We start from the raw sequence: 12,564 nt of genomic DNA, 5'->3' as shown, positions 1-12,564 counted from the left end.
CGTCACAGCAGCGACCATTCTCATGTCTGGCTCTGGGCTTTTGCACAAACAATCACATCCCTCCCTTTGGCCCCACTCATCAACCACCGTGCTCTTGCCTCTGCTGTTCTCTCCAAGAGGACCACCCAGAGCCAGGCCTATCCCTGGAAAGGGCTGTAGGAGAAGAAGGAGTGGGCAAGCCCTCCTAGGGCAGGCTGGGGTCTGGAAGTGGCAGAGGCACTGTCAAGAGGCAGTGTCTAGGGCTAGAAGACAACAGCAGTCTGGGGCCATTTCTCCCTGTCACTTCGGCAAGGGCTTGAGCCAGAGCTCAAAGAGCCTCAGTGGGCTCCTTACAGACTGTGGATGTGGGCTGGGGCTGGACCTGAAAAGGGTTCTGCAAACCAGGTTGCCCTTTCCTGTGGTGGTTTTGGTCCCCTGCTGTCCTTAATGCCACACATGCTGCAACAGGCAGCTGGTCCTACCACAGCAGGCAAGGCCAGAGGCTGGCAGCTTACCCCTGGGCCACTAACTGCCTGTGAGTGCCAGCCGCCCAATGGAATGCCTCATCAGGGCCAAGAGCAGTCACCTCAGAGCTCTGGGCAGCCTCCACTCCTGATGACTCAAGAAGAGACGACATGAGAGCCTCTAGCGAGAAATCAGTGACGTTTCCAAGGTGGGAACCCCATCTTTTATTTATTTAATCCAAACTGTCATGTGAATTATTCATCTCCATTTATGTAAGCCATTGAACTACAAGAGTACTAGAGAGCAACACATCGACTTTCCAGTGCCCTAAATGGAGCGATTGTTGACTGGTCTCCCTCCCTGGATGAATTTTGTGAAACCACATGCACACACATACTTTGGCCCCCACTTTCCTGGAGGAAGCTGCTTCCCTTCCCCTCCAAGCTGCCAAGGGCCAGAGGCTCTTGGGGCTCACAGGTACCTGGCACATAGCCAGCAGCACCATGTCCTCCCCACAACGTGCACACTGACCAACTGTAGGCATGCTCTCCTGCAGACCTGAGCTTCACCTGCTTCCCAGGCCAGTGAACTGCACAAATGGGGCCCATTTCCTTCTCCAAGGTCAAGTTGTGTTATTGCCGAGGTTTCATTTTTCCCCTAGACATGTGTGATATATCAAAGGCAGGAGATCCTGGCAGGACTAAAATATCACCCCTGAAGTGTGGACTGTGAGTTTCTCCCTCTGTGTGGCGTAGGCTTCCTCCTGCTGGGGCTCCATCCTGAGACGCAGGATGAATACAGGTCAGGACTGCCAGTTAACCTTTTGATTCCAAAGTCTGATTACTCCATTAATCAAGGACTCTGGCCCGCTTCCCACTGGACGGGCTCTCGGCTGCATATAAGATAGTAAATTCAGGAGCAGCCAGGACAGGACCAGTGGCCATGCAGCCACAGCCCCACAGCTGGACATTGCTATGCAACCCTCTGACAAGCTGGTTTTTTTCAGGCTGTCTCATCCCGGCTTCAGGACACCTTGCTCAATGTGGTTCTTGAATGTTCTGCAGTGTGATTGACAGTGAGGGCAGGAACAGCCCTGCCTGAGCACTTCACCCCTGTAATCAGGAGGGTTTGCACTGCAAGCCTCAGATGCTTCATTTGTGAAGTGGGGAATGGGCTCATCACTACATCTTGGTGATATGGCTGTGAAGTAAATGTGTATGTGTGATAGGGGGCTGGGCTTGCACCATCCATGTAGTTGTTCACAGTACAGCCCTCAATATGCAACTAGCCTCCTAGCTGTTGATTAGATCCTCAAGATGAAGTCTGAAGACAGCCAGGGCCCATTCACCCTGCAGTTAGGTGAGGATGTGAAGATGGCAGGATCACGTTGGAGCCCAGACTTCCCCAGGTCTTCCTCAAGGGCTTTTGGTTCCCACTTGGCTCCTATGGAAGATGGGTACCCCCACCCCTACCCAGCTCTCCAGAAAGCCACCTAGGCCCATTGTGCCCCAGGGCCTGTGTCCAGATGTTTTGCTCCACTACTGTAGGCAGCCAAGCAGAGCCTCTGTGCTGGGCCTGGACCATGGAGCAAATTGGCCTCTGAGCTCACTATGATGGAGAGAAGCTCTGTGCCCCCTGACCAAAGCATCATTGCAAGTGTTAACTTCATACATGCACACCCTTCCCAGCCAGGCAGACACCATCCTGTGCCTTGTCCGGTATCACAGCAGAGGGAGGCTAGCAGCTAGTAGTTCACCTTTCAGGCAAGATAGGGTTCACCCAGGTCTGGCTGGCAGGATGAGATTTGTCCTTCACCTTCATGGCCAGTTGGGCACCAACCTTTCACATCCTCTCCCTTACCCCCACTGCAGCAGACCCAAGCCCTTCAAGAAACTTTCCTGAGTTCCAGGCAAGACCTCCAGAAAGCACCCAGCTCAGGAGGCAGCTCTGTGCATGTTTAAGTGGAGCCAGGCTTAGTAATTAACGAGGGGGATAAATCAAGGTTTAATTACTCAGAAGGCACCTTCAGTGAAAGATTCATGATAATCGTGCATCCTCCTGGTGGCTTTGCACAGCTGGTTTCTCCCCGAGTGGCAGTAAACCACAATGGGCAGGAAGGGGGGTGATCTATCCTGAATGATATGTGAACTGGGTTCCCAGTGGGGCTGGCAGGCATCTCCCAGCTCATCTATAGTCCTTTAACACCTCTGGGGGGACACCCTCCTCACAGTGGCCTTGAAGTAAAATGATGGTTTCCATCCATCTCCCTGTCTCTCCAATCCCACTATGCTGATGCTTTTCTAGCTCATAGGGGCAGGTGCCCAGCCCTACAGGGTCTTAGGCTGCAGCCTGGGAGTGATCAAGCTTAGCCAGGTCCACTGTGCCTCTGCACATCCAAGCCTTCCACTCCAGACCTTCATTCGTAGTGCTGTGTCTCCAGAGCAGCCTGACCTGGACCCTGCTGACCTGTGAAGACCAGTCACCTCCCTCCTAACAGTGACCTGGAGTGCCTTTTGTGTTGCTCTTGGTCATTGCTGAGAACTAGTTTCCAAAAAAAACCCTCCAGGTTGGCATAGAATTCAAAGCTGGGAGCCTGGGGTATCTGGCTCCAACATCTGTCTTTCTCAGAGTCTCTGTTTTCTTTCAAGTTACTGTTGTTAATACAGTAACTTTATTATCACTGCCACCAGAAGGTCACACTGCTTATCAGCTTGTCCTTTTTATTCCAAGTCTTCTGAGTGGCCAGATCCGGGCCCGCAGATGCAGTGCTTCCTCAGTCATCCCCAGGCGCTGGGAGCGCTGGGACTTGGGTGAGGGTGTGGCTTGTTCTTGCTACCTGACTCTCCTCCGTGTCTATGTCTGGCCCCTGCTCTGGGTCACAGCATCTTGCTGATGAGCTCACAATCTCCTGTCCTCTCCCTATAGAGCTGCGGAAGCAGGTGGAGAGTGCGGAGCTGAAGAACCAAAGGCTCAAGGAGGTTTTCCAGACCAAGATCCAGGAATTCCGCAAGGCCTGCTACACACTGACGGGCTATCAGGTAGATGTAACCACGGCGGGCCAGTACCGGCTGACCTCTCAGTATGCAGAGCACAAGACAGACTGCCTCGTCTTCAAGGTAGGCTCTATAGCATGGCCACAACTGCTGTCACCAAGCTCACATTTCCCTTCTAATCAGGTATAATGAATGGCACCTTTCAGCTTAGCCAGTCTAGTGTCAGCAAGGCCTGGTTTTGCTAGGACAGAAGGGGGCACTGGGCCACTTAGGCCTTTGACTCCAGTTTTGACTTGTCCCTCTCGCTTTTTCATATCATGCATCTGCATTATGTCAACCATGTATTGTCTCTGCAGGTTGGGGGCATCGTGGTATATGTCACCACCTAAAGGACTAAAGTTACAGAAGAGCAGGATGGGTACCTTCAGAGCTGTCAGACCTAGACCCTCTCATAGCCACTGGAAGGGAAAAGCCAGGTGCATGTCTTTGCTGACAAGTGACTTGGCCAAAGGTGTCAATCTTTAAAGTTGACTGGAGGAGCCAGGGCCAACTCCACAGGCAGCCAGAGGGTCCCTGAGGCAAGAGGGCTAGGCACTGGGTAGAACTGCTGCCTTATATGAGCTATGTGGAGTACCAGCCCATGACAGACAGGTGAGGCCAGAGGCATCTAAGGAGGGACCTCACTATGGCCAGAGCATGTGGCTCAGTGGCATTGTGGATGAGCTGTGGCCAGCCTTGTACTTCTAGAGACATGGGGTCAAGGAGTCCTCATGGTGGACAGTTCCAGCAACAGAAGGAGCAGTCACATGGACAGTAGGTTGGTGGCCTTGCATAGGCATCAGGCCGCTGGAAATCTGGGGTGACTGGCTTATTCATGACTGGTGGAGATGGTGTTGTGCTCCTATCTTGGGGTGGAGGTGTTGGGTGCCTATCAGGAAGGGTTGATCCAGCACTTATTATAGGAGGCTGAGACAGAGCTGTAGCCCCTCTTAGAACTGGCCAGCTGCAGATATTCATGAGCCACCTTAGCTCCCAGCAGTCTCTTCACAGAAAAGGGGCCAACTTTCACTTTTATCTGCTAGCTATCCCTGGTGTGACCTACAGAAATTCAAGCAGTTTAACAAAAACTGAACAATGGCTCTCTGGTTTCATTTTATTCAGACCAGTGGCTTGCTTTCCTTGTTCCTGTCCCATCTGTCCCCTCATGCACAATCTCCCCTGTCTTTGTGGCCAGAACAGTGCCTCAGGCATGGTGTCCACTGTCCTGCTGTTTCTCAGCACATCCTGTAAATTCTCTAGATGTCATATTACGTTCATCCATTTTTACGCTTCCTGAAACCCTGAAAGCTTTGAGTAAGTAAATAAATATTCAAATGCCCAAAGCCTTTAAACAAATAGGCTATCAGAAGTGTATTTCTTCACTTTTGTATAATTCTGTGTACTTTTGAACACCTCAGGATCACTGATGGGTGTTTAATTTGATGCACTGTAGAAGTCCTGTTCTTGGAAAAAGATTAGGTAAATGAAGATGTGCTTGGGAACAGTCACTTATCAGACAGGGCTGGAGATCACAAGGCAGAGCTCACTGCAGTGATTGATCTTACAGAAACCTCCTCCAGGGAGACCTCAGAAAGCCTTCTAAAGTATTCTGTATTTATTGATTGTTGAAAATATAGAAAGTCCAAAAGAAGAGAATAGTTTGTGAGACTTGGCCTCTAACAGATAGTCAAGGTTACTATGTCTATGCTCATGCCTGTGTGAGCAAATCACCTTTGCACCAGTTCCTGTCCTCACAGACCCAGGTGTACCTCCACCTTCTTCCAGCCCTCCTGAGGTTTCCTCCTAGGTATATGTGAAGCCAGCTGTATGCCCTGACCAGCAGGTGGCCCTGCAGAAGGCCACATTATGATTAAGCCCTCCACAGGACACATCTGGTGGAGGGAAAGACTAGCCACTGACCCCACCCCTCCAGACCACCACACATTCACCGCATGGGCAGCTAAGTTGCACTTTTCCACTGCTTCTACTGTCCACTGACTGCCTATCTGTGTCTAGTCACAGTGCCCCTGACATCTGTGAAGGTGGGTTTGTGCCTCTGGAGACTATCCTGACCAGAAAATCAGATCTATACTTATTCCAAGGCTGCAGAGGCGTCAGCCCTTCCAGCCTTAGGTGGCTCCTTCACTATGGCTGGAGGGGCACAGAGACCTCCAGCTGTACTCTGCTGGGGTCAGCAGGTGAACACTCCCCTCAGGCAGTGGCTTGGGTAGCTCCTCAGGAGCTCAGGCCCCACATGACCCACAGCTACCCCTGTGATTGCTACAAAACAGTGTGGCAGCTCTGGTGTCTCCCTGACAAGCTGTTGTTCCACAAGTCTCAGAATGTACACAAGTTTTGGGAGACTGTGGCATGACCTAATGAGGGCCATATTGAATAGTGGCCTGGTAAGGCCCATGTATCATGTAGTGACCTACTTCAGATCATTTCCTGGGACCATGGGTGGGCAATGGGTGTGGTAGAGGGTCTCAGGACCCTCCAGGCATCCTAGTACTTTATTCCTTGTTATGTTCTGGTAGAGGGCAAGGCTGTGGACAATGGGGCCTGAGTCTGAGAATTTGCTCTTGGCCTGTGCCCCTCCCTCCTTGACCACTCGTGGGAAACACACATAGGGACCTCATACTAGACAGACACTGGGAGAGCAGGCCCACCATGGGAGCTGGAAGGCCCCTACTGGCTGCCTCAGCCTGACCCACAAATGCCCCTAGCACCTGTCTTGCCTGTCACAGTAGTTTCCGCAGTGGACCTGCAGCGGGGGTTCACAGAGGAGGAGCTGGGGTCCTACCCCCTCAGCCTTGTAGTCCTCTGCCTTTCCTAATGCAGGGTGCAGGCCCTAGAGAGGCCTGTAGAACCATGGTCTCACTGGGCATCTGGATGACCCTACCAGACCTTCTTGGTGCCAGGTCCTCCTGTGACTTGTCTGTGGCTAAGGATCCCCTGAGCTGATTTGGCAGTCCTGCCCCTGGGCTGAGAGGACAGTGTGGGCCATCAAGCCTTCCAGCAGGAAGTCTGTCACCAGTATACCAAAGCTGGCTCTGCCCCCATCTTATCTACCTCTGCCTTTTCTCTGCCCTTGGGAACAGAGGTGCCAGAGCCTGCTGGTGCCACTAATGCCATCTTTCATCTGCCGGCCAAGTCATACCAACAGTCTGCTGGACAGATGGATGGGGAGAGAGCAAGAGGAAAGATAAACAGACCAAACAGTAGGCTGGGCCCAGGGCCTTGTCCCCATGCAGCCACTGGGCCCAGTGTGATCATGGCTGACTTAGCACACACTGACATCCTATCCCAGCCACTTCTGCTTATTTTATTTTCCTGAACATGACTTCCAGGCAGGCAGGCAGGCAGGCAGGAAGGGGTCTGAGGAAGTTAGAAATAGCTGAGGTCTGTTTCCAGCCGAGCAGGTTCTGCAGATGTGCACTGGGATAATTGAGGGTTTGCATGCAGCACTAACACCACGCTTTCCATCCCTGTGCCGACCCAGCCACTGCTGCCGAGTGGGTGGAGGAGCTGCTGCCCGGGCTGCCATGTGTGCAGGAAAGCAAAAGAGCTTGGCTTCAGAGCAGCCAGTCCTCCCTCCCAAATGGACTCATGTCTGAGTCTTCAGCATTTCCTTGCAAAGGCTTGTTTCACCCTGCCCTGCTCTGCAGGCCAGGACTGACGAGGTGCCATACTATCACATGGGACAGTGCACTCCTTACATCAGGAGTACCTGGACTCCCAGTCTGTCCCTGCTGATCTAGCTTCCTTCCTGTGGCTCACAAGGACCCACCCTGCCTCCCCACCTTCCCCTAATCTAGCAAGAAAGCTTCCTGTCATGCAAGGGAAAAAAACATAACCGAGAGATTGAACAACTAGGCCAACACCACACAACAAACATGATTTGTAACAAAACCTGTGAGGAGCAGGTGACCTTGTGGGCCTTAACTCCATGCCTGGGAATGCACCATGGCTTGGCAAGATCCAGAGCCTGAAGGTTCTAGCCAGGGCTAGAGGCAGATAAAGATTCTGGAAGCACAAAGGCACCAGTGCAGGATGGTGCTGTGTGGCTTAGTCCATTAACTGGAGACTCTAGGCCTGGGGAACGAGACTGTAAGGGGCTAGCTAGCCCATAAGGGGAATGATCTGTGTGCATAAATGCCAAGTCGTAAGTATGACTGGTATGGCTTATAGTTCCTGCTTGGTAGGCAGCCTATGGCACATCTTCCCACCTTCCCCATCACCATGGCTGAGCTGGGTATTTTTTGCCTTAGTACAGACTCTGGGGGCAATAGGATTGTCTGGGTTTGTTGCTGAAGATCTCACTCCATGCCAGTGTAAGAACTTTCAACAAGCTGCTGGACCATAGCAACCTTGAGATCTTCCCTGCCAGCATGGGTCAGTGGCACTGTCCCATGTGTGATGTAGATTCAGTGATCTTTGCAAGAGATCTAGCTTGACTCGCAGGTGGTACTGTGTCCCCTTCTTCTAGAGGCTTTGCGCCTGGGCGCATGAGTGGCACTTATTTAAATAGGAGTTGATCCACCTGTCTGATAGGACAGGCCCAGCCTCGGTACAGATGTGGTTCTACCCATATTCATTGTGATTCTGACTACCTAGCTCTCCAGAAGCTGATAGGGCTCACGCAAAAAGCAGAAAGGGCAGGTGAGGAGGTGGCCAGCTTCTGTACACCTGCATCCTCAGTGCTAGGATTGCTAGAGAGCATCAGGTTTGTGTGTGGGAAGAAGAGCCAGGTGATGTGCAGCTCCCCTGTGCCTGGGGCATGTGTGGGCACTGCTGGGCAATGTGCCCCACCATCCAGAGAGCCTGGGTCTGTTGGATATCTGTATCCACAGAATGAATACAGAAGGGTGATTTCAAATGTTCACATGGTTTGGTGGTCTATTCACTTCCTTCCCCTAAGCACACCTTCTGAAATGCAGTTTGTAGGATGCTGGACCTTGCTTGGCCTGTCTGCCATGTGCTTAAAGTCCACAGCTTCCACAGTGACCTCCCCAAGCTGTTGTGCACACCAGGGCCTGCAGGCATCTTCCCTCAGACCTCAGACTCAGACGATGTATAGCCATAGGATGACCACATTCAAATAAAACTTCAGTTATGGCACTGAGCTTTGAACTTTACATAATTTCTACAGAGCATAAAATAATTTTCTTTGGGCTTTTGAAAATTAATGAGCTTTAAAAACAGTTCATAGGGCTGGGCACCAGTGGCTTAAGGCTATAATCCTAGCTACTCAGGAGGCTGAGATCTGAGGATCTCTGTTCAAAGCCTGCCCTGGCAGGACAGTCTGTGAGACTCTTATCTCCAATAAACCACCAGAAAACCAGAAGTGGTGCTGTGGCTCAAGTGATAGAGTGCTAGCCTTGAGCTGAAGTGCTGAGGACAGCGCCCAGACCCAGAGTTCAAACCCCATGACCAATACCTCCCCCCCCCCAAAAAAAAAATAGGTTTACAGAAAAATGTCTCCAATATCCTGGACCTTGCCACATGGTTTCCTTTGTTGATAATGTCTCACATTAGGCTAGTGCTTTCCTGTTACTGCTGACCAGAGTCTGTGGTTGACCGACTGGTGGGGAGCATTCTGGGGTTTGTAAAAATGCTGGGGCTGTGCAGCATTCCCCCAATCCTTGGCCAGATCTCTCATCCTCAGTCACCTGGGCTGTAGAAAGGTGCTGTGCACAGTCATGGGGGAAAACAAGGCCGTGGGTGTCTAGCATCTCATCTGTAGCTTCAGGGTTGGCCTTGAGCAAATTGTTTCAGTTTCCTTGGGACAATTTGGGCTTGCAATCCCACTTCTCAGATGCTTGGGGAAGTGGCAGGCTCTTAAATAGTGAGCTCATCCTCTAGACCCCTCTCCTCCCGTCTACTGTGCCTCCCACCACTCTGCTCTCTGGCTCTGGCATTGGATCCAGTGGAGAAGACTGGGTGTTCCAGCTGTTGAGATGTGTACCTGCATGCATATCTTTATCTTCTGACTGGTAACTTCCTATTTACTGTCTTCATACATAGGCTGCAGTGCCCACCCTGTTCTGAGAGTACCTTCTGTCCACTCCCCAGGACATTCTTGACCTACTCACCCCTCCTGCCTCTCTGTTCTGTGTGGGGCTTGTGGGGCTCTCTGGATCATTCACAGAGCGACAGAGTGGGGAGCTGAGCTTGGATCTCCCAGGGAAGTTAGGTTTATACATACACACTCTGTCTGTCTGTCTCTCTTTCTCCTCCCCCCACCCCCTCTGTTTTCACCTCCCTTCCCCCCTCCACTACTACTAGTATCCAAGGCTCTGTCCTACTTCCTTATCAGACCCAAAATTCTCTTGTCTGGCCAAGCCATGCACTGGGTAGTTCTTTCTGTCTGATGAGATTTGAGAATTAAAGTTCTGCCATGACTAGGCTGAGAAATAGGAGAGCATGATGACAGTGTAGGCCCAGGAATGTTAGGAGATAGACTTTGCCAGACACTGCTCCTTGTAGGCATCCAGTAAATTCCAGCCAGTGGCTTCTGAGCCTTGTCCTGTGTATTAGACAGTCCCATTGTGCCACAAGAGCAGCAAGCAGTATCAAGTGACAGGCACATGCCATATGTCTTAAATGGCCTTGAGAGGACCACCCGTGCCCTAGTCTCGTGAGGGTGGCTGTGAGGACCTCACAGCTGAGGGCGGTAAGCATCTGCCATTCAGTTGTGGATGATTTGATGTGTAGCCTGGCTGGCTGGCCTCCCACCAGGCCATATTTGGTGGGATCGTGGAGCTAGCCCAGCTTCCCCTTCTCCCTTGTGTATCAGACTGAAACCATGAGTCTTTCTACCTTCCTGCCCATCCCAGTTTCCTTTCTTGTCATAGAAGACCTCAAGGGTCAAAGAATACTCTGGTCTTGCCCCTTCATTCTGTGGGTGAGGTGACTGCCCAGTCATGTACATAGAGGCCAGGGATCTGGGTTCAGGTGGGAAAACAGACTGAGGATGCTGGTAGTTTAAACACAGAACCTTTGGGTGTACCTTGTGGGCCTGGTCCCCAGTTTCACTGCCTCTGCTGTAAACTGGGATGTGGGCCATCTTGGGACCCATCCTGGGCTGGGAGACTGGCTGGTGCTGATTACCATGGAGTTGGCATAGTTAGGGCATCCCCTGAAGGGAGCTGCCCCTCCTTGTGGTGCTGAAGCTCAAGTCAGAAGCAGGTCTGACCTGCTACTGGCCTGGGTGGAGCTGGCTGCCCAGAGAAGAGGTGTGTTTGCCTCACCCTCCCGAAGATGCTGCTGCTTCTGGAAAGGGACCTAGTAGCTCTGGGGTTGCTTGTGATACAGGGTCCATGATTTCTCAGAACTTCGGGTACTTCACATAGGTGTCTGTGAGATGATAAGGTTCAGATCCTTGCCTTAGTACCAGCTCCAGCTCAGAGCTCCAGGGCTTAGAACTCGGGATCTGCCTGGGGCCCTGGTGGTGGAAGGGCCCAGCATCCTCCTCCGTGCTCTGCTTAATGGAGGACATACTCAGAGGCAGCCCCATATGAGGCCTGGCTGACAAAGGGAGATGCAGAGAGGATGCTACTGGGAAGGAGGCGTCAGCTACTCGCCCTCTCCCTTCCCCTCCCTCCTACAGGCAATCAGGCCCATTCACAGGCTCCTGTCAGCAGAGGCTTTTGGAGCCTCTGGTCTCTTGCCGTAACAATGAGATCTAGATAGACACTTTAATTTGAATTTGCCTTTTCAGGTCCCTTGAATTTCAAATAGAGTTGCTTAGAATTCATGCTGACTTGAAAACCTGTCTTATTTCTTCAGCTATGTTGGTCAGGCTTAGCAGGCTCTGGAATTTCAACCATACAGGATGTTCTAGTCTTTATGTCCACTTGTATAGCCACACATACCCCCAGGTCCCTGAAGGGGGGGTGAGAGTCAGGGCTGGTGTTCAAGGGTAGCTCCCTGGGCAGTGACCACAGGGCCCTTTGTGAAGACTAGCTTGCTCAAAGTCCCAAGTTCATGGTCCCCAGCACCGGAGGGAGAGGTTGCCAGCCTCAGGTAGAAATTTGCGCAGATGAGTAAAGACTGGGCTGTCTTGGCGGTTCCCTGTCTTGAGAGAAGCTAAAGAGATGAAGCTAGGAGTGAGGCAGATGACAACTTTTACCCAAGAAAATGTGCTGTCTTCTCGAAGTCGGCAACCCTGACTGGGAGAACTACTTTCCATTCCTGCAGTTTGTGCAAATGCCCTGTGCTCAAGAGGTCCAGGCATCCTGGGAAATGAAACAAGACTGTGAGGCCCAGCGCCAGTTTTGTTTGAAAAGCCAAGAGTGGGCAGGGCCAAGGCTCCCAGGCCTTCCAGCTGTGAGTTGTTGTCCCCCTCCCCCAGAGGCTTCGTTGTTTTGGTGGTACTAGTGTTTGAACTTTTTAGGCAAGTGCTCTACCACTTGAGCCCATTTTTTCCTCCAGCCTTGAGGACTTTTCTGAGTCAGTCAATGGTCAAAGGTCCCTGGTCCAAGGCCAAGCCCACTCCCTCCCACATCAGACCCTGCAGGAATAAGCCTGCTTCCAGCCTTTCCCAGAGGGCACATGGGGACTACCAGCCTGAACCAGGTAGAGGAGTAGCTCCTAGTCCTTGAGGAAGAAAGGAGGCAAGGCTGGTGACTGGGGCTGCCCAATTGTGGTCATAGGCACTATATAGGTAATGACCTTGGCTTTAGTCTAGTAGAACTCTATTATCTAAGCAGGCAGGGACATCAAGTGGCCCCTGGTGATGGTTTGTGAGCCCCTGCTCTGCGTTCACAACAGGCATAATTAACATCCCAGACTGCCATTTAATGACATTGCACTACTTAATGTTTTAAAAAAAAACCCAAACCCAAACCCAAAACTGATTTTTTCCAGTGGTCTCCCTTTTTTGTGCGATTTTTATTACATTTATGGTATGGTTTGTTTTTTTTTTTTTTGGAGAAGCCATTATCATTTAAAGCTAAGTGATTCAAAAATGCCTTTTAAATGTACATACATATTGACTATTTCTGGCACCATCTCCATGTGTGTTGCTTCCAGATTCCCATCTGGCAACATTTTTCTTTTGCAGGAAGAACTTTAACATTTCTCA

The 12,564-nt window shown here is 51.4% G+C and overlaps 1 protein-coding gene across 2 annotated transcripts in view; it reads left to right on the top strand.

Annotated features, from left to right (window-relative positions):
• The window catches only part of Mad1l1 (mitotic arrest deficient 1 like 1), a 313,118-nt gene that overhangs the window by 252,452 nt on the left and 48,102 nt on the right, over positions 1-12,564 (top strand). For both annotated transcript variants that reach the window (XM_070033421.1, XM_070033422.1), the window contains exon 17: positions 3,370-3,560. In XM_070033421.1, coding sequence (XP_069889522.1) covers positions 3,370-3,560 — 191 coding nt within the window. The remainder of the gene's footprint in view (positions 1-3,369; positions 3,561-12,564) is intronic.

Source organism: Dipodomys merriami, unplaced genomic scaffold, assembly GCF_024711535.1.
Source record: "Dipodomys merriami isolate MVZ:Mamm:240054 unplaced genomic scaffold, mDipMer1.0.p SCAF_22, whole genome shotgun sequence".
Classification (NCBI taxonomy): Eukaryota; Metazoa; Chordata; class Mammalia; order Rodentia; family Heteromyidae; genus Dipodomys; species Dipodomys merriami.
Note: the sequence above shows the minus strand (reverse complement) of the source record. Positions and strands in the feature narration are given on the sequence as shown.